This window comes from Thermobia domestica, chromosome 16, assembly GCF_964235325.1.
Source record: "Thermobia domestica chromosome 16, izTheDome1.hap1.1, whole genome shotgun sequence".
Classification (NCBI taxonomy): domain Eukaryota; kingdom Metazoa; phylum Arthropoda; class Insecta; order Zygentoma; family Lepismatidae; genus Thermobia; species Thermobia domestica.
The window spans coordinates 185,021,345-185,049,103 of record NC_137469.1 but is presented as its reverse complement, the minus strand read 5'-3'; the positions used below and the strand labels follow the sequence as shown (position 1 = coordinate 185,049,103).

The 27,759-nt window shown below is 36.8% G+C and overlaps 1 protein-coding gene across 1 annotated transcript; it reads left to right on the top strand.

Moving 5' to 3' along the window:
- The first annotated feature begins 291 nt into the window (after positions 1–291).
- On the top strand, positions 292–27,112 carry LOC145673555 (cytochrome c oxidase subunit 7C, mitochondrial-like). The gene is made up of 3 exons (XM_081743376.1): positions 292–446; positions 17,928–18,064; positions 26,970–27,112. The coding sequence occupies exons 1-2, from the start codon at positions 348–350 to the stop codon at positions 18,042–18,044; spliced, it is 216 nt and encodes a 71-aa protein (XP_081599502.1). The 5' UTR covers positions 292–347; the 3' UTR covers positions 18,045–18,064; positions 26,970–27,112.
- The last annotated feature ends 647 nt before the right edge of the window (positions 27,113–27,759 follow it).

Below are 27,759 nucleotides of genomic sequence, written 5' to 3'. Positions count from 1 at the left end.
TAAAAAAGTTTGTTATTCAGTAAGATGCAAATATTATTTATATTATTTTTGTATTATTTGTGATAGTGCCACGGCACATTGGCTCCCCTTCAGCGGCCGCCGCTGATATTAATATATATTTTTTTTATAATAACATCATTCATATGGGCTATGTCTTATGGTAATAAGGCAATGTAAATGGTCATTGAACGCAATAAAATTCAATTCAATTAAATTCTTTTCGAATTGTCAAAACGATAGTTCAATATTTGATTTAGATTAGTTTATTATCTGGTATCTTTGTTTCATTAGCTCGCTTCGTTGGTCGTGCTGCCATCTGGTTCCTCCTGTAAAGGACGTCTGCAAACATGTCGATCGCTGGAAGAACATCTACTGTTGTAAGAAATTTTGTAACCTCTTCTGCTCGACGTGGAGGTCATCATGATCACGGAGGTATTCCTGGACAGGTAAGATCATATTCAGATTGTAATTTACTTGCGTTTAATTTGTTATGAACTACTTTAAACTAAAACTATTAGGTATGTCGAATAGATTCGACGAAGTGCATAGATCGGAGATTTTTTTTTTTTTTTTTTTTTGTCGATTTAGTGCCTTTCTTTCAATTCAAGATAAGTAATTCAATGTTAGTTCGTGAAGTAGGGTAATAATTTTTGGGTAAGTTCAATAAAATGGTATTTTTTGAAGGTACACTTATATTTATGGAAATGCACCCCCACAGCCTTAGATAATGTCTCTTAAGGGAAGACAATCGGACCAGATTCTGTTTAGGAGGGCTAAACATGCCTATTGTTTAGCTTTTGGGGGGGGGGGAGATTTCTAACCAACTTTTTTGCTATATTCTATTCACATTCGGTTAGGTTAGATTAATAGCATTTTTCAGAAAGTATTGCCGAGCGAGTGTTAGCGAATGAAGGCGGGTTAGAGCCCCGCAGGGCACGTTGGTATCTGTCTTCTTTAGTGTTGGCCCCCCATTACTAAACAATTACTCTAAATATGAAACGAGCCAACCTGAAATATCAATTTCGTGCAGATATATTATACAGATTCATACACAAATGTATGAAAGACATATTTATCTTCATTCAATTTCTGTACCTTTAGAAATCACTTTTGAGGTGTGCACTTTAAGAGGTCTTGTGCAAAAACCAACCAAACTGTGCTAGGTGGCCAATAAAAAGCACGAATGCTATCTTCGGGTTAATAAGTTTAGAGTTACCCCTCCGCTTTTTATAAAGATCAGGAAAATTTACAGGAGAAATGAGGTAAGAAATGATAATTTGAAGTTTTTATTTGATGTTTAGGAATGTAACTTCGGCAGGAGAGTTATGTTTAATATGAGAAAAGATATGTGGAAGTTAGTACTACTTGCCGGATGCGGAAGCATTCGCGGAAGGTTTCAGCAGCATGGTAGTTGTAAAATATGGCGAATATTGCGAACAGGTGTAACGGATGCGCAAAAATAATGAAGAAAACCTCTTAAATTTTTGGGAAGCCCACGGAGTACTGAAGTTAAGTGAAATGTAACAATTTTTAATACTTTAAGCACTGTTTTTTGTATGTTGCAAAGTCCAAGGGCAACTCTAAACTTAAGCCCTATCTTCACAAAACATAACCGAACAATCGAGGGTGGTTAGAAGCTCCGCAACAGGGTTGGAAAAAAATAGTTAAAAAAAAAAACAGTGTTTAAAACATGAAAAAGGTGATCAAAATGTTTTAAACATGTTGAACAATTTAAAACATGATTTTAAACATTTCAAAATCATGTAATAACGTATTACGAGGGTGGGTTGATAAGTTTCAGCTTCACCAAGAAAACAAGTAGATAGAAAGCGAAGCTTGATGTTTTTATTCAATCTATTCCCCGTGTATTGCAATGCACTTTTCACATCGCTGCTTTCAACATTAGTGCTTGCAGGCCACGCAAATGGAAGTCGGATGAATGCTCTGAAAACTAGGCCTCTGAGAAATGACGTCATCGACGCCAAAAGGCAGAATACTAGGGCAGATCGGAAAATTGCTCACAATATTTTTTGTCCCCAGGTATTGTAGCTGGAATGGTGAAATTGCACGAGAGAGAGTTTGAAGTGTGTTCTACAGAGGTATTTCTGTCTCTAGCTAGAGAGGCCTGATTTACGATACAAACATAGCGTGCGTTTTACTGTGGTCCAAAGGGCATACACCGAGTGAAATTCACAAGGATGTGCTTGGCGTGTGTGGGTACGGTTGTATGGTCCTTAGCAATGTTTCCAGGTGGTGTACGTTCTTTGAAGAGGGCCATGAAAACCTTAGTGATGCGCCACGCTCCTTGCGAGTGGTAACAACTTCAACATTTCAGAGTATCCGCGCCATCGAGGCAGCAAGTTTGAACGACCGGCGTGTCTACCTGCGAACATTATCGCAGAAGTTCGACATTTCCTATGATGTAGTGTACGACGTTGTTCATGATGTGTTGCAATTCCGTAAAGACAACCAGCGAATGATGATTAACTTTGATCACGTAACGCGTTACGCCTTAGACGGGCATAATTTTCTGAAGCGAATTGTCACTGGTGATGAGTCGTGAGCGAGCCACTACACGCTGGAAGCCAAGCAGGCATCTAAGGAATGAAGAAGTTTTGGTTACCCAGTACGAAAAAAATATAAAGTGACTGAATCTGCGAGTAAAGTGCTTGTAACAAGAGTTCTGGGCATGTTTGTGGGTAATAGCATACATGAGAACCCCTCAATCTGCTTTTCTTCTGTGTTCTATTACCACTTCTACATGAAATACCATAAATTTTCTACGTAGTGCAATAGTAAGAAGTATCCATGTGCACAAGACATGCGATCTGGGTTAAAATGTCCCCCCCCCCCACACACATAGTCATAGATAAAGTACAAGGGCACTACACATGCAGATATAAAGTACAGGTACCTTCTTTTTTATTTTCGTATCAGTCGATAAGTAAATAAAAGTAGCTTTGTTACCCCCTTTGTAAGTTCGTACATACTCAATGAATAATCCCTAAAAGTATGAGCGTCCTGCTCCTTCGGGAACTGATGCAGCTTCATGTATACTATATCCGTTTTGTGTATTATTGGTGGACTTTGCTGAACACAGGACCACTGTAAATGCTGCAGCCTACATTAAAACTACGGTTAAGTTGAGGTGTCCCCTTCGTGACAAACGCCGCAACATTAATGCTGACGGTGTCAACTTCTTCATGACAATGCCCATCCACCTGTTGCTGCTTCTGTCCGTACAAATTTGGGTGGGAGGTGGTCGAGCATCCTCCGTACAGTTCGGATCTGGCACCGTCTGACTGTGATCTCTTTGGTCCTATGAAGAAATTCCTGGTCGGCCAACAGTTCGCGATAGATGCGAAAGTTAAATCAGCAGCCCGCAGATGGCTATACTCCAACGAGGCACGTAGCCAGGATTTTGTGAGGGAGTCCGTGACGTGAAATACTGTGGTCATCACAACAGGGGCTCGATCATTCTAAACTATTTTACTGGAACATATATTGGTTCGTTCAGCCAGGATTTCGTAACGTGGGGGAGTGCCATGAAATTCTGAATGCCCACTAGCTCGATCAATCTAAACTTTACCATCAACATATATTGGTTTGTTAGGACAATAAATATGAGGATATGTTGGTAAGTATTTTAATAACAAACTATGAAAAAATCCCGAGTAAAATAATAATAATAAAAGTGCTGAATAAGATTTTTCAATATTTACATCCTTCCTCTGTTCATTCAAATATAACAATTTTCCTTTCATTATGACCTCGACTATTATAAAGATTACATATTCACTATTACAAAAAGTACATACTCAATAATGTCTTGTAAAATATTTTACAATATCTGCGTTCTTTTCTCTGTTGAATCAAATGTTAACAGAACTTTCTTCCCATATAAATTTTTGTTTTTATTCCGTCAACTATTGTCTGTTCCAATGACAGGTTAAAGAAGCAGTAGAAAATTGTTTTTGAAATAGCATGTTTGATACTGCAAGAATGCGATGACGAAAATATATGATAAAAAAGGTCCACGTTGTTAAACAACGGTACTATACTTTCGGAAGCTTGAAATCCCCCTGACTAGAAGCAGAAATTCTGAGGATTCCATAACTTTTCTAGAAGTTTTAAATTCCCTGACTTTTCCAGGGTATCTCGCTTACCTCGCCACCATGTATTTCAAGTAATACAAATCTCATAAGAAAGAGTAGCCAAAAGCTTCCTGATTTTTTTTTTTTTTTTTTTTTTTAATTTTTAACGCGATCCTTCTTTTTCTCATTTCATTATTTTCATCCTCATTTTTTCATTTCTCGTCTCGAAGGGGGGAAGGTCTGGATTCCTCCCCTTGGCTACGTGCCTGCTCCAACCAAACGGACTTCTACGAACAGGGCATCTTGAAACTAGTAGCACGCTGAGAGAAATGCGTTGAGAAGCTGGGTGACTATGTAGAAAAGTAGGTCAAACCTGTAAGTTCATTTGTGCTTTGTTTGATTTTTCTACGTATTAAGCTTTTTTAGAGAAAATAAATTGTACGTTGATTTCCGATCTGCTCTCGTACGTAATAATATACAGGGCGCTTCAAAACAACACTGACAACGTTAGGGAGATAATTCCTGACACCAAGGTAAGATAAAATGTATAGACCAACCTGGATGCACAAATGCTTCCTTTCAGAGTTATAGGCTGCCAAAAACATGAAAAAATGAACTTTAAAGGTTCATAACTCCAAAACTGTGAAACCTACCGGGGTTGGGTCAAGACTTCACATAGGAACTAGTATGTGTCCTATCCAAATATCCAAGTTTCAGAGTCCTGTTTTACTTCCGCAACAATTTTTATAGAGGTAGTTGGTTAGTACTTCAAATTATATGCCCGTAGCCAAACTCCCTCTTTAAAAATTGTTGCGTGGGTATCTTAGGATTCTGAAACATGTACTTTTGGATAGCGCACATATTAGTTCCTAAGTGAAGTGTGCCATCCGACTATGGTAGATCCTATAGTGTTGGAGGTATGGACCTTTAAAGTTCATATTTTCATGTTGTTGGCAGTCTGTAAGTCCGAAAGAAAGCACATATGTACTCAGGTTGGTCTATACTTTTTGTCTTATCTTAATGTCAGGAATCACCTCCCAAATGTCGGTGGTTTTAAAACTCCCTGTATATGCTAATTGAGGTATTGGATTCTGTGAACAATCAATATTCCACTGTGAACCAAGCACTTCAATGCCCACAGCTTTGTTGAGTTTAGACAAGATTAAATTCTTCCATCGCCTTTTATTTTTCCTAATTTCAGAATAAGCACAAAGCTCCAGATTTGTTGACCAATAGTTCGGAAACCAAATCACACCATAATAAATAATTTGAGTACTAAGCTACCATCGCATGAATTCCATCTTTAGTGTTCGTAAAATTTCTTGATTTCACTGAATCGAAATCTAATTGTGATGACCAATAGCTTAGGGACCAAAGGACTCGCATCATAATATTTCATGCTAGGCTCCCATGCTTAATAAATTCTTCAAGGTCTAGCAATCGTACCAAGTTATTATCGAGGCGAGATATATTTGGAACAAAAGACAGCAGATTCATGCACTAAAACATATAATTAGTATTACTTAATATTAATGTTTATATAAAAGTCTGTATTACAATATTAAATACTGAAATGTACTCACTAGTGAGGTTGCTGTTAATTAAATAATTTCGTCATCAGACACATTTTCATATAGACATAGATATATGTATATCTGATGAAGGCAAAGATACTTTGCCGAAGTTGTAACGATATTATGTAATTAATAGTATATGCTTCAGTCAAAATTTCTCTTTTATACAAGAAGTACCAAAACTAGAATGAGTAGTGTTGTGCGGTCTATGTGTAAATAAGATCATATCTCGTTTAGAGTTGTTCGAAAAATATACAAATAATAAAGAGGGATTTTACCAGAAATCAGAAAACTAAAAAGTGAAATTAAAACATGTTGCCTTAAGCATTGTTCCTGTTACTGATATTCATTGTATATATTTTGCAGACATGTTACAAGTAGCTTAGCGTCAGGCGAAGAAATATTTTTTTTAAAATTATTTTTTCCGGTTTTTGTCATTATTTCAGAACATAAGATTTTTTTCTAATAGGTTCAAAATTTCCGGAAATTTTACACAGTACAAGGAAGATATCCCTATAAAGTATATATTTGATTTTTAACACATTAGTTAAAATGATTCTGGCCCCGTTATTTCAAGAATTCCCTGCCATCAAGCGTGAACTTCATAATATTGTTTAAGATGTAGCGAACATGCAGCGGGATGGGCTGAATTATACATTTATTTAAAAGTAATTTTATTATTAAGAAACTAGCATTTCTTATTGGAAACAGTAAACATCCGGATACTGTTTTGATTTTAGAGTAGACGAGCTATTCAAGGAAAACAACCAGCCTAAATTCAAAAGCAAACACACGGATGCCCCACAAAAGCATACTTTCACCAGTTTAAAATTCAACATCCAACCGAGTGAACACGGATACTCGTCCATATAAAAACTAAGGTTTAGAAAGTATACTCGTCCATTCTTTTGGTGAGTGTATGCCGCCTACTCTGTGCAGCGCATCCTCAACTGGTCCCGACGATCAGCCCTTTGTGATGTAGCGGTCGACCCCGAGGTCCAAGAAGCTGAGTCGGCATACACACAAGTCTCAGAAGGCGTCCAGTACCAGACGACCTCCAACGGGGACTTCCAGCCCAAAGTCCAGAACCGAAGAGGGAGACTACAGAGACAGCCGAGCAGCGAGTGGAATCTTCGAGACTGCGAGGCAGCGCCAAAGAAGAAGAGAAAAGTCTCCTGCGGGTTCGAACCAACGACTTCTGCAGTCGACTCCGAGTTCTTCAACAAGTAGTAATGCGTCGTTAACGTTTAGTTAAAGTGACACCAAGCCTGTCATGCCTGTGGACATCAGCATGCAGCACGCGTGAGTAAGCAACACCATATTTTAATGTTCTCGAAGAGGTTCCTTTGAGGAAAAGGGAAGCGAATACTCTATTTAACCACACACAGCCTTGCACTGGCATGTTTATAATTTAGACGTCTCAATTGGTTGGCCGAGACAACCGATTTATACCGAGACCCTTCAGGTCAAAGCGTTGATCGGTGATCAAAATTTAGTTTATTCCTCTTACTAATTTAAAAACTCCGGATCTCTCATAATTTCATTCCATTAACTCATCATCATCCCTTTTTGTAATAAAATACAAAATCCAACTTCTTACCTTTTATTCATGATACCTGCATCATTCTGATGCGTAGTTTAAGAGTTAAGTAAACATTTAAATTAAATGATTTAGTCTCCTGCGTGACAATAGAATTACCTTGTTACAGAGGTTTGTTATAGTACTGTTATAAAGATAATTTAAATGTGTCTATATTAATTAATCTAACTAGGATTATATTTTAGTATCTTTTGTAGCCATAACTACATTCTGTCTCGGTGCTAACTTTAAAGGAGTGGTACCTATACATTTGTTGCCACAAAATTTCCCTATTCTAATACAGGAAACATAAGTGCTCAATGATCTTAACTATAAACTAGTAAATATGAAACAGTTTTCATTTTACAATCTATTCTATTGCAATATTTCCCAAACTTTTCGTTTTTATTCCAAGCTCGGGAAAAAACTATACTGATTTTTTACCCAAAATTTCCTCTTTTTCCCCAGGCCTTTACAACACTAGTCATGAGATCACAAACGTTCACGATCAGGGGAGACAGTGCATCAGTGGTGGAGCGCTCACCTCTAGTGCGAGGAGTCCCTAATTGCATCCCAGGCTAAAAGAGTTTCTGACGGACAGCATCGTGTCCGTGTGTTTTCTCGCGGTTATGGTGTATCTTCCCTTTTTCATTATTATTTGGCCATGAAACAAACGTCTGAGACATATACAATCCTTATATACAACTATGTGCTGTTGGAATGTATAATACGTAGGATATGATGCTTTAGTTTTTATATTAAATATATACAGTGATTTCAACACTTCTAGTGTACCTGTAAAAATGTAATGAAGAAATAATGGACATGTTTCTTTTTAAATATTCAATTAGAACTGGAAAATCTACGCAAAATTTGCAATAGATCAGTGAAAATGTCATCTATCTAGAGCCTGTAGTTTCCGAGATCTCATTGTTGAAAGGATTGGCCACAAACATATAAACGTCCACAAACGCCAGGGTTTGCCCAAGTTGGACCCACCTCAAGAAACCCACTTTAAAACCCACCTGGGTTTTTGAGCTTTTTGTTAGTATATTATTGGTGCAACTAAGGTGATCACATTGGAAGTGATTTTTATCAGATTTTAGACTTTCCTTGAGCAAATTGGACTCTTTCATGTTAAAGTTCAACATGAAAGCGTCTAATTCGTTCAAGGGAAGTCTAAAATCTGATAACATTCAACGTTCAACGTTTAGACCTATATAAAGTTCTGAATGAATAAAAAAGCTTATCTTAGCTTGAAATAACTACAGAACAAATTAATGTATGGATTCTGTTTATAGCCTATTTGAATTAAAATATGCAATTTTATATTTTATAAAATACTTTCCGTGAATAGTGTTCTCAGCGACGCCGAGGGACGTTATCCCTCATACGTTTGACGTTCAAGGACATAGGTGCCTGTATCACCAGTAAATATGTAAATAGATTAGTAAAACTATTAGTATTATTTCATACATTTGATGGTAATACAAATATTCTTCAGTAAAATTTTGTTTTCCAGCAACAGTAGTTTAGTTCAGTCATTTGTTGCTACTCTTCAAATAAGCATTCTGTAGAATCAACACCAGCATAACGTAAAAATTCTTGTCAAATTTAAGAAGCTTAATGCTCGCAGTTCCGAAGACTATGTAACCCTACTATTTCAAGTGCTGAATTTAAACTTCCGTACCAGTGGAAATGTCGATGTCCAGTAAAGAAGGTTGCATTTTCGGGAAAAACCCGTCGTGAAAGAAGTGCTCGGGAAATTCCCGCAATTGAACACACAAGGCATTGGAAATGAATACTTCAACAATAAAACTATTTATTTTAAGCTGGAACATATTTAACTTCATTTAAGACATTTTGAAACATTTACTTTATAAAATATGAATTATCTCTGTTAATTGTTTAAAATTTATTTTTGGGAAAGAATAAGCCTGCCATATTTTCTTCGAGAGAATACGGGACATCTTCCATCACCCCCCAACTTTCCAGCACAATTCAATGAAATGTAGCTCTGGTTATGAACAACAGGATGATATATGGAAGTTCGCTCAGCTGTAGCTGCTTTCATCTCTTGGGTTCCTACAATTCTTTGTACGGATTGAAGGTATTTACAATCAACTACATGGCTTAAAAACTGAAGACGGCGTCTTATAAAAATGCTCTACGGGGAAACAATATGCAAATAATGTCGTTTCATTTAAATCAGTGATACTATCTACCTTCAACGTTCTTCGCGCGTTTAGCAATATTTATTTGCGTGGCTATATTTGCCAAAATTGTGTTTGTCAGTTTAATCTGATGAAAACGTAGCTGAGTTTTCTGCTTGCGTCGTGTGTTATTGTCAGGACCGAATTTACACATTTCCAAGCCCTAAACTAAAGCACAATCCTGCGCCTCTAGCCTATTATTTCTCTTACCTAATGTGGCGTGGGAGACCCGGGTTCGATTCCCGGCGGGAGTTCATGTGGTTCGGATTCCACGTTAATCAGTAGGTCCACGTTTCATATCGCCTCGCTGCTGAAAGGGACGCTAAACTAAAATCAACTCAACTCTCTTACCTAATGTGTTGCTGGAGAAAAAGTCATTCATCTTCCTTGTGCTTGTAGACGTAGAACTCGAAACCATCTTATGTTTGCTTGTTTTTTGATATTGAAGAGTGTCCAAATTTCTACAATGTGCAATGGAAAAAAAGTAGGATGGCAAATTGTCCGTCAACTTGCTAGTTCAACTTCGTTGTTTTCAGAAAAGGGCACTTTAGGCATTCTCGTTGATACAAAATTGGAACACTGTGCTTGTAATGTAGCCTGTTATCAACAATAGCTCAGCTCGAGGACTTTATCAAAGATTCCAGATTCCGTTGACTGCCGACGGACTGCAACTCCCTGCGCTACGAGTCTATTGATCTGCTTGCTATGAAACCAGAGAGGGTAGTGTGATAACTTGCTTATTCATTACTAACAGGGTTCCCAGCCGATGTCAAACTTTGACTTTTCGCTTTTCGATAAGCTAATATTGAGAGTAGAAATAGAATGGGATTAAAATACGGGACATTTGCCTGTCCCGATTAAATTTACGAAGACGCGGGACACTCGGGTCCAAAATCGGAACTGTCCCTTATTTTACGGGACGTATGGCAGGCTTAGGAAAGAACCGTCTTGCTAGTGCTAGGGAAATTCCCGTAATGGAACGCGCAAGGTATCGGAAGTGAACTTCAACAGTAAAACCATTTATTTTACGCTGGAAAATATTTGCCATGTAAGACATTTTGAAACATTTATTTTATAATACATGAGTTATATCTTTGTTTTAAATTAATATATTTGGTATTCATATTCGGCAAAGGTTACTAAGGCTCCTGTGATGACTCGATCTACATTTGTTCGTTTGCCTGTACCACATACACATTACAGAGTACAACTTTCGCTCTTTTAAATATAAATTTTCACAGTAGAAGCACTCTAAATTAGCTGTATACATATTTTGGCGGCGATCCAACATAAAATTTCAAAATGGCGGCCATTTCTTAACTAGTGGGTATCCACGATACAGGGTGCAATTGTCGGACTTTTAAGTTGAAATTTTGAGGGTAGAAGCAAGAGACATTCTAAATTTGCTGTGTAGATTTTTTTCAGGGATCCAATGTAAAATTTCAAAATGGCGGCCATTTTTTCAAAACAGTACTGAATAGAAAATTGTTGCAAGTTGCGACAATGACAATCTTGAAATATAAATCACATTTTAACACTTTTACCCCAAAGACAGTGAAATATTTCGAAAAAAAAAAACAATTGAACCCGAAAAAAGCAATTAAACTCGAAAATACCCATATGGGCCCAGGTGGGTTGGGTTTTTCAAAAATACCCGGGTTTTTTCAAACTCTGACAAACGTATAGTTTAAAAGAACTCCAAAGATGGCACAGGTCATTTGCATTGATTTTGGAGAGGGCTTATTAAAATGCAAAGGCTTTCAACAATAATTTAAAAAAAAATAAACTGTGAAAATGATCTTTTTAAATAATTTATTTAAAGTACACATGCTTTAAAATATTTGTCTTTGTTAAACGTGAAATCACAAATAACCGTAAATCAAAGGTTTGAAATCAAAAGTTAGAGGTTGGAGCTCAGGTGCTTTTATTGCTATTGTAGCATTTTAATACATAGATTGTTGACACTGCCTAAAGAAACAGCCGTGCTTTCTCAACAATATCAAGTGTGAATGAATTGTATTTTATATGATACGTGTCTTACGTTTCGCAAAGAGGGTAAGAATATGCCTAACAGTAAATAATACCTGCTGACTATTTCCAGTTGCAAATAATTCTTACAAGTAGAAAATAATGAAATTTATTATGACAGAAGGAAAATACTAGGTCAGTACAAATGAAATATTAACTCGAGGTACGTAATTTCAAACGCCAGAAAATGAAAGCAGAATACATGGTTAATGAAAATAGTAGCCGTCTGCAATCACAGACTTTTATCATCGCCATCATTGGATATGCTGGAAGAAGTGGGACAGATGTCGGGTGCTGAAACCTTTTTCGTACCACAGTTCACGGAGAGCCTGTACTGTCCTTTGTGAGACACCCATGTCCAGCATAGGAATATCCACGTTCGTTGAACATTGATACTTGCGGATAAGTTTGCAATGCATTTCATCTCGCCTGAGAAAGACATCATGATTCAGTGTACTTTACCAGCAAGAATACGTTTTGTGCATAGGGAGGTGGGTTCGAAACTGTTCTGGACGTTGGTCACGGTCCAGCCATTGTTTGGCAGTTTAAACGATTGTAATAGCATATCCACTTTTAATCTGAAGTGTTAAGCCAATGGAGGAAGTTTCTTCATTTCGTACAGTTACTTCCAGACATCGATTCTTGTTGATCGGTGCCAACTCGTGTGCATCCATGAGTTCAACTTTTTCTCCTTACCAGTTGCACGGAGCCGCCGACTGACAGCGGTATGATGTATCTGCAAATCCAAGAGTCTGCTTTCATAGGGTTCCTGTGGAGCTCGTCCGATCAGATACACAGTGCCCAGGAGCTCATTTTGCAGTGATATCACCGGAAGGAAATTTAAAGAAAGGAGAATGGCGCTTTTATTCGCCACTCCCTGCCCAAATCCAGCTTGCTGTGCAGGATGTCGGAGTGTGAAGTCGTAAAGACAAATCACTTGTAATTGCGCTTTCATACGATACTATTTCGCAGCGCACTGGCCCCTGATTGTGTGTTTGCTGGGCGTGTAAAGAGTTTGTTATACCGCGACCGTAGCTCATCGTTGTGTTGTGTGGTTGAGGTGAGTTCCTCGCCATACGCCAGGAGATGTTTCATTCGTACCAACTTAATATATGTATGTCTGCGAAACTTTAAATTAGTTAAAAAAAAAAAAAAAAAAAAAAAGTGATGGAAGCAAGATTCTTTGTGTTTTCTAAATATAAGGAAGTTTCGGAGAGCTCTGTCCGAAAAGTAAGCTATCCGTTGTGCATTTTTCATGAGAAATAATTTTACCGAATATAGAATGAGTTAGAGGCTTTTGGACACGCTTTTATATAGAAGCATGAGAAGAATATGTGAAATATGCTAATAGGAGATGAGGATTGTGTGTGTGAGGGGGGGGGGAGGGGCATTCGGACGTGTGTGTTTGTACAGCAATTTGTAAGTTATATAGCGAATATGGTTGTCAGTTTGAATGCAAGTTCCAAATTTTAAATGAGAGGGTACTGTCGCATATCAAGTAAGACCGGTGTGAACTCAGGAATCTAAAGGTGTGATTATTTCTTTCATATCTGGTATCTTTTTTATGTTACGAACACTGAAAGGTTCAGATTTACCTACAGCGACGTGGTGGCCATCTCTTCTAATAAACAACCGTAGTCGCCTTATCCGCTTCGACTGCACACGCAAGAGAATCTTAGGTGAAATGTGGTCACAGGAGTTCTGAATGCATTCCTGTAGATGTCTTGTATCGGGGGTTTCTCAACATACAACTTCTACTTCAGATGGCACCGCAAGTGAAAATCAAAAAGGTATCAGGTCAAGGCGACCAGTTCACTTTCCTGAGCGTCATGCATCGGTCATTTACGTATACCAATGACATGTGGGATGGAGCACCATCTTGTTGAAAATAGGAAGGGAAGTTACCTTCTGAATTCAGAAGGGAAGGAAATATATGTTTCTTCAGCAGAGTCAGGTACTATCGCTCCATGAAGTTAGCGTAGATGAAATTGGACAATGATGCGGGTGTCTCGTATGCCACACCACACCAGTACCTTTGCAGTACTATGTTCCTTACTCGGATTATACCGATTGACTTTCGCATTCAAACGGAAGTAGACCTCATCACTGAACAGTATGCAATATGTTGGTTCGTAGTCCACGTGTAGAACTCTACCCACAGATCTGCGTCTTCCTCATTTAGTTGGTTGCATATATAACTTATAAGGATGCCAGCGATTGGTACGCAATATTAGGCCAATGGAGGGCTAGCTGTGATATCACTTTGTCCAATAAGCAGGGTTTACCCAAGTGGGCCCAGCTGGGTTTTTTCGGGTTGGACCCACCTGAAAAAACCCACTTTAAAACCCACCTGGGTTTTTGATCTATTTGTTAGTATATTATTGGTACAACTAAGGTGATCACATTGTAAGTGATTTTCATCAGATTTTAGACTTTCCTTGGGCGAATTAGATGCTTTCACGTTAAGGTAGACAACAACATTCAACATACGACCTTTGTAAAGTTCTGAATGCACTGAACGAATTAAAAAAAAAAAAATCCTTAGCTTGAGATAGTTATAGAATAAATTAATGTATGGGTTATGCTGATAGCCTATTTGAAGTAAAATAAGCAATTTTGTACTTTAGAAAATATTTTCCGTGAATAGTGTGCTCGTCGACTGGGTGACACCGAGAGACGTTATCACTCATACGTTTGATGGGTTTAAGGTCATAGGTGCCGGTACTAATAGTACATATGTAAATACATTAGTAAAACTGTTAGTATTATTTCTTACCTTTGATGTAAAACAGAAATTTCTTTAACTAAAATTTGGTTCTCCAACAATACAGTTTAGTTCAGTCATTTGTTGCTACTCTTCAAATAATTATTCTGTAGAGTCAACACCAGCAATAGCGTAAAAATTCTTGTCAAATTTAAGAAGCTTAATGCTCGGGGTTCCGAAGACTATGTACCGCTTACTATTTCAAGTGCTGAGTTCAAATTTCTGTACTAATGGAAGTTTTGATGTACACGCCGTGAAAGAATGCTCGGGAAATTAAACGCAGAAGGATCGGAAATGAATACTTCAACAATAAAACTATTTATTTTACACTTAAGCCTGCCATACGTCCCATAAAATAAACGGGACAGTCCCGTTTTTGGGCCCGTGTCCCGCGTCCCCGTAAATTTAGTCATGACAGGGAAATGTCCCGTATTTTAACTCTGTTCCATTTCTGCTACCAATATCAGCTTATTCGAAAAGTGAAAAACAAAAACAAAAAAAAATAAAATAAAAAATAAAAAATTCTAACATTGGCTGGAAATCCTGTAATTAGTGAATGAACAGTACGCTATTGCAGGTGACAGTTTCGAGGAAGTTATTACACCACCCTGTTCGACTTGATAGGGAGCGAAATTTGCAATGATACTTTTTCCAGAACATTAATAAAAAAAAAAAAAAAAAAAAAAAAAAGGCTTTGAGTGTTTCTACATTTACAAACACAGGGAAGGTGACTGACTTTTTCTCCAGCAACACATTAGATAAGTTAACAAGATTTATAATCTTTTTCAGAGGCTAGGGCACAGAATTGTGCTTTGGTCCAGGTCTTAGAAAAATGTAAATCTGGTCCTGACAATTACACACGACACAAGGAGAAAAATCAGCTTTTCATCAGATTAAACTGACGAACGTGATTTTGGCATATACAGCCATGTAAATAAACATTGCTAAACGCGCGAAGAATATTGAAGGTAGATTGTACCACTGATTTAAATAATTTGCATACTGTTTTCCTGTAATGCATTTTTATAGCACATCTTAAGTTTTTAAGCGTCTTCAGTCTGTACAATTAACTGCAGGGTACGAACAGAGAAAAGCAGCTGGTGCTTGGTGAACTTTCGCCTATTATATTCTTGAAAAAAAAAAAAAAAATGAAATAAAATGAAATCTTTTAGTTTTAGTCTCATGGTTATGCCTGCTATGCTCAAGGTGACGGTGATGAAGAGAAATGAATGAAATGACGGAATGAAGAAAGTGGGAGAAAACGTAAGATTCCCAGAAAAAACACGCACAAGGTGTTCGTCCACCACAAAGCTCACTTGGCGCGAGCTGGGATCGAACTAGGGACCCCATGCACCAGAGGTGAACGCTCTACTACTGAGCTACCGCGCCCTATTGTACTTTTGTTCATAACCAGACTACAGTTCATTGCATTGTGTTGGAAAGTTAAGGGAGGATCTGAGGTGTCCGTATTCTCATGGAGAAAATATGGGAGGTTTATTTACGCTGGAAGATCTTAATTTCATATAAGACATTTTAAAACATTTATTTATTTCATATAACACGAATTGTATCTTTGTTTTAAATTAATAGACCCCTTTTGGTATTCATATTTGGCGAACGTCAGTCAGGCTTCTGGATGACTTGATTTATATTTGTTCGTTTGTCTGCCGAGCTCCTTCATGGCTAAGCGGTTAGTGTACGCGTCTTCGGCGTGGGAGACCCAGGTTTGCTTCCCGGAGGGAGCTCGTGTGGTTCGGATTCCATTTTAATCAGTAGGTCCCGTCTCATATAGCCTCGCTGCTGAAAGGGACGTTAAACACAAAACCAACTCAACTCGTTTGTCTGCCTCTACCACACGCACTACAGGGTACAACTTCCGGTCTTTCAAGTTAAAATTTTCAGAGTACAAGCACGAGACACTCTAAATTTCCTGTATAGATTTTGGCGGCATACCAACGTAAAATATCAAAATGGCGGCCATTTTTTTCAAAACAGCGAGTATCCACGCTACGAAGCGCAATTTTCAGTCTTTTAAGTTGAAATTTCGACGGTAAAAGCACGAGTTACGCTAAATTTGCTGTACAGATTTTCTCGGCAATCGAATGTGAAATTTCAAAATGGCGGCAATTTTTTGAAAAGAGCAGTGAGAAGAAAATTGTTGCAAGTTGTGACAATGACAATCTTGAAATATAAATCACATTTTAACACTTTTAGCCAAAAGACATTGAAATATTTCGAAAAAAACCAATTAAACCCGAAAAAACCCATATGGGCCCAGGTGGGTTGGGCTTTTTCAAACCCTGCCAATAATAGACTACGAGTACAGACTGTGTAATCTGTCTGGGTGCCGTATGCTGTAGTCCTCTGCAATGTCTCTGGAACTGAACTCCCGGATGTTAGAATTATTTCTATCTTCTGTTCCTTTGTCAGGGTCATCCTTGATCATCTGCAACAATAAGAGGTTTTGTCAGTAATAATGAGACCTTCAAACTTCCAATTTTCCAAACCATACAGAATATGAGACAATTACACCTGTGGATTCCTGAACTCACGCCGGTGTTATTTGCCCTTCCAATTTGAAATTTCGAGTTTGCATTCAATGTAGAAGCCATGGTCGCCTTATATCCTTTAAAGTGGGGCCCCACCCTCTTTCTGCTGTAACCAGATTCTGCACTTCACCTTAGGTTTCGAAAGTGTATTCAGTTTTTTTACTCACCCTGTCTTAAGGTTATTATTGAAGTATGTGTTTATATTATATCAGCAAAGTAGCGTGAGTCGTATTTGTAAAGGAAAAAAATAAAATAATAATAATAATATTAATAATAAATAAATAAATAAAATAAAAAATAAAAAAAGAGTAAACTATCCCTTGTGGATTTTTCGAAACAAATACGTTATGCCATATTATCTGGTTCTTAATGGCATACATACTTATGAAATACGAAGCAAACCGTGTGAGTCGTTTTCGAAGAAAGTCCGAATCTCGCCCCTTCTGGATTTACCTACAAAAATTATTTATACTATGATATAGGGTTGTGACTGAGATATTGATATATGACATACAAACTTAATCGTTAGAGCTGTTTTAGAGAAACTTGCACTTTTTAATTTTTTTTATAAAAACTAATCTAACAGAATGGTCTTTAGACGAGTGTGCATACATCGGAACGAATGGACGGGTTGACGTTTAAAAATCGCTTTTACAGTATGTAGACGCTATGAAACATATAAATCCCTTGAAATCTCAATTTTTTTAACTATAGTTTTTCTCCTTTCATCCCTCGAAAATAAAATTGTGGGAACATTTTATACTATAATTTTATGCATATTTAAATTGCTGAAATATTGCAACTTTTAGGATCTGATATTCTGCCAACTATGCAACAGGTAGGAGAAAAGGGAGTAGAAAAATGAGGTGAATACACAAGAAAACATATATATCATGTTATTTTCATTTCATGTTATTTTCTTTCTTTCTTGTAATATGCTCTTTGTAATTGAGAAAAGTATGAATATATGTGCGTTCTTCAAAAATTGAGGGACTGTTTATTTGAATAGAACTTTTTTGCATGTGCGTAGTAAGTAAAACAATTAGCTTAGACTTCTCGGGTAACAAACTCATTCACTTCACAAAGCATTGTTCTCTATTTTATTGTATTCTCTTTATTTTTTCAGAATATTCCATTTCAAATTCAAAACCGTTACCGGCTGACAGCATTATTTGTAGCATTTTTTGGAAGTGGGCTTGCCGCACCTTTCCTTGTACTTCGACATCAGTTGCTAAAGAAGTAGCGTCAATACCTTCTACAAGAGTAAGTATTTCTGTTCAAAGCAAATGACGTTTTCTTCAAATATATGTTTGTTAATCGTATTGTATGTGTAAAATCCTTAAAATCGAACTTAATTGTAATCTTTGTATAAGGAACTATTTAATATATCTGCTGAACTCTGCAGCAAGTTTCACAAAGGATGAGATTTTAAATTTATGAGGAGAGAAGAGAAGAATAAAGATACTAAAATAACATGAAAAGGGAAATTTCTAAAGGAATTTTTAATTAAGCAAACAAATTCAAACTTACAAATTGAGGATTCTTTAATAATTACACTTAAAGTAAGCTCATTAGCTAAAGGTTGAATATAGTCATTTTCGTCTTGCATGGCTTTTGAGACAAAATATTTATCATGCAATGCGGAAAATATCTAGCATATTATTATTAAATCAAAAGTAAAACTACTTTGTTTTCCCTTTTTGGCTTGGTAATTTCAAGATATCTCGAGGTTCGTTTTCTCAGTTACGATTCACGTTGAGAAAAGTCAAGAACTCACAACAATATTAGTTCATAAAAACATAAAGTATATTATAACATCTAATAAAATACGAGGGGTTGCTGAAATGTTCATAGCTCAACCCAGAAGGAGTGGACGTAGAATGATGAAGTTGCAGTTATTTTACACACTCCTCCGAAGTACAATACACATCCTTGGAAAGTACTTCAGTTTTTGCACACCAGTGAAAAATACCTCTAAAGTCTGTTCCGTAGCACTAACCACTTCCTTGTCAGATCCAAAATATTGTCCTTTCAAGTGTAGGTTGAGTTTGTGGAATACGTAATAGTCTGAAGGAGCTAGATCAGGATAATGAGCAGGATGATCTGGACATTGAAATCCTAGACCATGCAATGTCAAGTGTGTTTGAAGTGCTCGATGAACAGCAGCATTGTCCTGACCGAACAGAATTCCTTTTTTCAATTGTTCGCGGGGTTGCACTTTTCAGTTCTGTGAATAATGCAGAGTATTGCTCTACATTAAATATCTGATCCTTAGACAGTTAGTGTATGAGTTCAACTTCATCCCTATCCCAGAAAAGTATTTAAACACTTTCCCAGCCGACTTCTGTCTCGTGAACTTCGTGGGATGAGGGGACGTGATTGTCGCCACTCTATTCACTGTTTCGTTTCAGAATCGTACTGGCACAACCATATTTCGCCCCTGGATACTATTCGTGATAGAAATGGGTCGGGATTGACCTCAAAATTGGGGTAACTTCCCTTGATGTCTTCATTCTTTCACGCTTATGATCTGTTGACATTTTTGGGAAACTATTTTGCCTAGAGCTTGCGCTTGCCCAAGTCATGAATTATGCTCCCAACGTGTTCCCGAAAAATGCCCACAATCTACGAAGCAGAACCTTTGGCCGCAAACTCGTATATCTGAATAGGTTAATCTACTTAAATGGTTTATAATGTATTTCATAACTAAAACCTGGATGTCTGCGCACTAATAGCCTTGAAAATAGGCACTAATATTGCAAAAACTGTCACAAAAAATAACTGCAAAACTTAAAATTTAAAAATTCAGGAAGGCGATTTATTTTATTTTATTTTATTTTTTTAAGCTATCTTCAAAAACTCAAAATCTGCGGTACGTTCTAGTATGTCCTATGGAAAATAGTTACTGAAAGTCTGAGTTGCATTAATTGCTTGGTTTAGTTCTAGTAAATTTTTGTATAATGCAGGAAAAAAAAGTCTAATTATTTTGTTTCTAGAATGGTATATCCTAATTTCAGGAAAATCGGAAACCATGACATGCAGGTTTTTTTTTTTTTTTTTTTTTTTTTTTTTTTGCATTAATATATATTGGACTAAGAGAAAATTTGCTGTAGGCATGCTATGACACCCCAAAATAAACTTCTGTGAAGTTGCCTTTATAACATATGTAACGTAAAGGAATAGGCATTTTGGATATCCATAACTTCATAGTTATTCACAACATTGTATAACTGCTTATTACTATGTATCTGTAAGAGATAATTGGAAAGGAAACAACAGTGAAATCTAATATATATATATTGAATAATTTATTTTTGTATTACATAATGGTACATTTATGATATTATTATTCCATGATGGAATTATGGGCCAAACCCCGCAAGTGTTCTACAGTATCAACAGTTGCAAAATTGTGTACAATACGGTGAATTCTTTCATCTGCCCAAATATATTTTCTTCTTTTTTCGGGCGACTCTTTTCCTCGAAGCATTGCCTCGTACACTAAGTCTCGCTTTTCTTGTGTCCTCCAAAATGCATTAAAAAAAAAAAAAAAAAAGCACCAAATCGACGGATGACCCATTTGAAGCTCCGATTGCAGTCCACGATGAGCTCCTTCGGCCTGGTGTTCGTTCTTAACTATGATCATTGAGAACTCTTTCATTCCACATCGTTATTGGAAATAATGCTGTTCTTCTTGTACCATGCGTTTTAATAATTTATTATAGAAAAAAAGTTTAAAAAAATGAAGATATGTATAGTATTGTACACATTTTAAAACAAATTTTATGTCTAACTCAAAAAATCAAAAACCCAATGCAGTATGAGTATATAGTCACGTCTTGAAAATTTATAATTAAACATTAACGAAAAAACGTGCGTTTTTTTTAAATACACAAATTACATTTCTTTATTACATATGTCTTATTTTATTGAAAATAAATATTCTTTTAGAACTAAGTCACACAGTACGGAGTACGGATATTTGCGACCCTGATGGTCGAGAATCTGCTGCAGAAACTTTGCTGTGTTCAAGATGTTATTTGTAGTTTTTGCAAAATTATTTGTGGAAGGTTTTCGAAATTTGCAGTGCCTAAACTTCCAGGCTCTACTTACAAAATACGCGATAATATATATAGTTAGGTAAACCTATTCGGATAAAAGATTTTGCGCCCAAATGTCATAAACCTACAATCTCTGCCATACGTTTTGATAAAATTTTGTGAATTTCATCCATTATTTCCGGGATAGCATTGTTTTTAGTCTCTGCACGTGGAGCATCATCCTTCAAGAAATCGCCATGTGTAAACTGTCACCTACTTCTTAACCACAACATATGACGGAGTTCTATGTTGACTTTTAAGTTGGGCTATGAATTTTTCAGCACTCAGCTACCTAATTGTGTCGAAATATGGGCATAGTAAGTTTTCGTAGTTTTTGTATGTATATCAGTCTCACAGTCAATAAACAAAACGACAAAACGAATTAAGTTTTGCTATTTAAAACATTCATCAATTTTTTGACGGTTTTGAATAGAATGTTCTTATTTCTGTATTTCTTCCCTCTCTTCAAAACCTCACCCTTACTTCGTGAACAAGGCTGCTGGAATTAGCTGTAAACAGAGGATACACCGAAGGTGGTTGGACATTTGTACAAGTTGTTTCAAAATGAATATCAGGGTTTTAAGGTTTTGTAGTATTTATTACATTTAATGTACAATTATAAACAATACATGAAATGAAAGAACAACTCAAACCGTTTTTGCTACACATGTTTAATGTGAGCACCATTCGTCACACAGCACATGTCGAGTCGATAGGCGAGAAAGGCTCATAAATTTCCCGCCGGGATATGGCACAATACACATGCAATTTAGGGGAGTCGCGTTGCAACTGCACAATTTCGTAGGAATTTGCTGACCCTCAGATGCGAACATTATAAGTGTTCACATCGCCGCTTAGGTGAAATGTCGATTCATCACTGAAGGCGATACGACCAGAAAATCTTCGTCATGCAGTAACATTTCATCGGCAAAGTTGGCACGTAAGCCGTAGTCTGTAGGCTTTAGAGCTTGTAGTAACTGCAAACGATAAGGACGCAGTTGTAAGCGTCTCCTTAAAATTCTCCACACAGACGGTTGCACTGTAACTACAGATTGAGTCTTTGCAAAATGTAAAACACAAAAAGCTTTGTACTCGGTAGTCACCATCTTTGCTACTAGCGTTTTGTAACGACACACAGGAAACAATACATGCGCATGCGTGCGTACAAAACTGTTTGAGTTGCTCTTTTATTTGATGTGTAATGTAAGTTGTATAATTGTAAGGCCTTAAAACCCCGATATTCATTTTGAAACACTCTGTACATCATATTTAAGTGATCTCTGATTAGTCCTAAAGTTGTGTGTTTAAAATGTCTGTGGGCATTGTTAGATTAGTAGTAGTTCGGAGTTGCAAAACCGTTAGTGAATAATGAAACATTAATATAAATCCTATTTGTATGCATTTAAATAAATTATTGTATAATAAAATTAATTCCTTAGATAGTCGATTTTTATCTATGTAGAACTATATCACTCGTGACTAAAAAGTGAAACAATATTTGCAAGTCCTTAAATAGTCGATGCTAACACTCCACACATACTTATCACACTGTGTAGGATAAATTCATGATGAAGAGCAAATATATAAAGACATTTCTGGCAGCGTAATTGGAAAAACAACCTAATTAAAGATTCCATCATTTAATGGAATGTTTTTTTATAATGTTTTTTTGATGAATAGTGATGAATTAGACTGAAATGGTAAATGTAGAGCCTTGCAGAGAATGAATTATGCTTGTTGCGAATTGTACTCTGATTTTAACAGCTTAGTAACGTTTTACTATAATTTTGTCTACCGATTTTCGTTTACCGTGAATATGCAAGTATAAACCCTAAACAGCTTCGTACGTTATTAATTCCTTATAGTATGGATGTATACGTTCTTGATCAAGAGGAGCTGAGCTACACGTAAACCTTTGTAGGTCATTGAAACCAGGGAGAATTGAAAAACTGAAATGAAATTTTTGTTTTAGGTTCCACGGTTATGCCGACTAGGTTAAAGGAGACGGTGACAATGAGAAATGAATGAAATGACGGAATGAAGAAAGTGGGAAGAAACGGGAAAACCCAGACACAGGTGTTTGTCCACCACGAAGCCCACTTGGCGCGAGCTGGGATCGACCCATGGACCCCATATACCGGAGGTGAACGCTCTGCCACTGACAGGGAGAATGGATTTCAGTTAGGACTAATTTAAACCAGTTGATTTACTAAATAGATATTGTTACTCTTAAACCAAAGTTTCAAATTAACTACTAAATGAAACTTCGAAGTAAGTGAAAAATCATTTATATTCTTGATATCATACTGGTAAATGAAGGAAACAACCATATTTTTATTATTTATTTATCGCGCACAAGAGTCAAGAGTCAAGGTGTAAGCGAAGTATATAATGCACTGACACAGTAAGCTGGAGATCCGAGCTCCATTCTCTGCCCGTCGAATATCATGCATACGATAATTGCTTTTATGCCTGAGTAAAAATGAAGTCTTTCAGTATCCCCATTAGACTAAGGGAGACTGATTAAAACAAGTGAATGATGATGATGGAAAAATTGGTGGAATGAAAAATTGGGAGAAAACAGTAATACCTCGAGAAGAAATGTCTACCAAACTAACTTGACCGGGGATCGAACCAGGAACCCCACACACCAAAGGTAAGCGTTCTACCACTATGCCACTGTTTTTATGCTTGACACTCCATATAACATATTCTTTCAGCGCTAACGCTCTCGCCTTCGGTCTCGGGTCCGATTCCCGGTGGGGTCACTCGGTCGAAAAAGTGTAACACGCTTTTTCAGCCCAGCCACCCTGAATGAGGTTTTCTTGGGTTTTCCTCATTCACACCAGGGGAATGCCGGGGTGGTACCTAAATTATAGGTCTCAGGCCGTTTCTTTCCTTCCTTTTCCCCGGATTGTGTGGTCGCCGAGGGACGTCATCCCTCAAATCGTGACGCGCTAAATGGCCTTAGATGCCGACAGCCCACATATCTAATTCCTAAATATATTCTTTCAGGTTCCAGAGTCCCTTAGCCATTGAGAAACGAAATAGATATTTTTTTTAATGATTAATTTGAACAATAACAAAAATAATGGAAAATCAATTGCTCAGGCATATGCAGTAGACCCACGTAGTCCGGCATTCTACGATTTGGCACATTCTGTAATCCGGCGCCGGTCGTGTTTCTTCCGGGTGGATTCAGGCGTTCGTTACCCTTGATCACCAGGTTGCGCCACTACTTCCTGTGTTTTTAGTTCGCTCGGCGTTTACCGTGACTGTCATTTTTCATTTCAGTAGTTTTTCCTGTTTTCTAGTGGATTATGTATCATATTTACACAATATTACAATTTGTACATACAATGTACTGTTTTATAAAATGTTCTCAAAGCCCACAAGTTCAGGTGTTAATAAAACTAAAACGAACAAGCGCTGATATTCACTATACAGAAAACAGTAGAAATAATGAATAGTTTCGAGAAAGGCGGAAAGCAAACTTCTTAATGTGTGACTTCAATATTGGGTTTTCAGAATTTGCAACTTTTTATTTTTCAAATACTTTGTATAGTAAGATATTTATATCACATCATACAGATTCAGAATGTGCTGAAATACATGAAATACATATTTTAATAATTTGTATTTTTTTAATGATTTATCTTTGCTATTCCGTTAAAACTATTTTCACGTTCACTAATCCAGCATAGCCGTGGTCCCGAACGTGTCGGATTACTCAGAGCCTATTATATGTAAAAATATCAGGTATTCTTCTAGATTAGAAAGACCTACGAAATACTTCAATCAGTATGACCAAGCATTAGATTCAAATTCGGGACTTCCTGATTTCTGTGCCAGCCTACATTCGCTATATCCTTTCTCTTCCAACTCGCGAACACCTCATTTCGATTTCTTACAGTCATTACTATTATAGTTGTTCTTCCTAGTTACTTTTGATTCCGTAAATACCAATGTGGAACAAAACAAAAAGTATCTATATATATATATATATATATATATATATATATATATATATATTTTTTTTTTTTTTTTTTTTTTTAATGCAAGTACTTTAGCGCGAATGATATTTTTCAATTTTTTCGAAATACAAAATACATAGTGAGATGACAGGAGGTTACATTCTACAGCTACGGAATCTACTCTTGTAGTCGTGAGTTTCTTATTGTAAAGAATGGAAAGTGTTCTGTGTGAAGTTATTGATCCAAGAAGGATAGTTATTGGGTGCCATTGTTGAAGTCACATACGAAGCTATGATGTGTTCCACTAATTATTTGTAGTCACTATCACTTAGAGAAATATAATTACGAGAAATGTCCAAAAAGACTGGTTTATCGTACTTTTAATACTAGTATGCGCCATAGGAAAATTGAAATACACTTCCTGCTATGAGAAGTTTTGACAGGTTTAAGAGAACTCCAGTGAATTTGAGTGTGTGTAAACGAGTATTTTGAAGCTGGAAGTTCCCATACATTTCAATTTCCCGTGGGAATAATGTACAACTCACTCACTCTATGGTCTATGGAACCCAAAGGTTCAATGCCGCGTTCACAGAAGCTCTCCACTGACTTCTATCCTAGCTGGATCCAGTTTTTACTTCGTATTCCTATTTCTACGATATCCATCTTAATATTGTCCTCCCATCTGCGTCTATTTCGTCCTAATGGTCGTTTTCCGGTTGGTCTTCCAGTTAAGACTTTGACAGCGTTCCTACTTTCTTCCATCCTGGCTGCATGACCTGCCCACCTAAACCTCCTAGATATGATGACCCTAACAATGTTTGGTAAACGACATAAATTATGTAGTTCCTCGGTATGAAGTTTCCGCCATTCCCCAGAAAATATGGATTGTGGAAAATGTTTAGTTAAGTGTGATTTTGTAAAATACAAGAATTATTATTCGAGAAGGTAGTCCATATACTGCATTTCCTTAAAATTCCAATTACTGCGTTAGACTTCACAAAGAACTGTCGAATAGGCTGATTTTCAGTTGAACACCACATAGTCAATACATAACTCTTTACATTTACTAGAACAGGGTCTGCAGCATTTGAACTCTTGATTTCCTCACGCTTTCTAGTCATCAGCAAAGGTTCTGTGCCTTAACTGATAATCTGCCAAGACCATAAGAACGAACTGCTAAACATACGGCTATATAGAAGCACAAGTTCATTGATATAAAGAATGTTACCCTTGAGATAAGAGTAGTATAATACAATACAGAAACAATGAAATATTTATTTTAATCTTTCAAAGTACTTGAAACAGTTACTTAATTAATTTAACTAATGATTATCTTTTATATCGTGCAAGTTCAATAAGCTTCAAAAATGAGAGGTAATGTTCAGTTGACCTCAGTAGATTTCTACTGTGTGCTGATTTTCAAAATATACTAATATTTTGATATTAGTGTGCAATGTTATTATTATGCAACCAGCTTTACACAGTTTATTCATAATCTTAGTTCATTTTGTAACAAAAAAAAAAAAAAAAAAAACAGTACGTACGAAGACGGGAGTACCTTCTCAGTCTTTCACATATAAACAAACGGCAACTTCACTTTGCAGGAGAATGCTGGTGTAATAGCGTGGCCTGTTTCTTACAGCAGTCATGTTTCATATTTGTTTTCCTGTCTAAATTTAACTCTGAGCTCCTCCGTGGCTAAGCGGTTAGCGTACGCGCCTTTGGCGTGGGAGACCCGGGTTCGATTCCCGGCGGGAGCTCATGTGGTTCGGATTCCACGTTAATCAGTAGGTCCACGTCTCATATAGCCTCGCTGCTGAAAGGGACGCTAAACTACAATCAACTCAACTAAATTTAACTCTATATCATTAATTTTGTTTTTCACCAATTCCGGTAATGTCTGTCCACGAAAGCACATAAAGGGTCCAAAGCACATAGAGGGAGGGAGAACTGAAGGAAAGTAAATAACGTATATTTGTAGGATGAAAGAATTCGATCCTTTGAATAGGTAAAGTTGTAAATTCAATATATTGTAGGTAGTTGTATCTATATAGTGGAAATTAATGTTTGATTGTCTTTGTTTTTTCGTTTCAGCAATTCATGTATCAAGATTGTCTCGTGGAGATTCTCTTCGAAACATAGTAGCCAGTTATGTTGTATTTCAAGTCCAATTTTACATATGTATATATTTATATTAAATGTCACAGAAGTGAATAATAAAATATAATAAACTGTAATATTGTTAATTTATTCGACGGTATGTAGAGTGTAAAAATACTTTTCTCTCTCGAGTCTGGAAGTTATATTTTTTGGAACTGACGAATATGAAAAAATACAACATAGTGTTCGATTTGCCCTGATGATAAAGCTTCGAGCAACACTCCTGTGGATTCCAATCATGATCTGAGAAAAATGAGATTACAGTCGTATACTTCTCACATCTACAATCATTATTGTATTGAATAGGATAAGATTTCGTTAACTTTCTCTATGGCTCAGAGCAATAAGGTTAATTCTTGTTTGGATAATCCAAATTTTAGTTGTGTCTCCGTTCCTTGGAGAATTCAGGATTTTTACCCTGAAGAAGAAACAGCAGAGTACCTTTGTTATAGTAGGGAATATCTGGACACAGGCTTCGACTTTAAAGGATCGAAAAAGTTTGTTCTTTGTAGTCCTGTATTCTTAAGGATGGGCAAAATTTTCACTTTCTGGACTTCGCAATAATTCCAGAAATTGGCCATCCCCAGGATAAAGGTGGGACTTTGGAGACAGTAGATGCTAAAAATTTTCAACAATGATTGTAAATCCAGTCCCGGCATTCATTGTATACCGTCTAAAGAAGACCTACCTAAGGCAGTGGTTCCCAACGTAATTCCTTTTAGGA

Coding starts and splice junctions, on each gene's coding strand:
- LOC145673555 (XM_081743376.1), top strand. CDS start 348: ATGTCGATCGCTGGAAGAACATCTACTGTTGTAAGAAATTTTGTAACC. Junction 447..17,927: donor ACGGAGGTATTCCTGGACAG/GTAAGATCATAT, acceptor TTATTTTTTCAG/AATATTCCATTTCAAATTCA.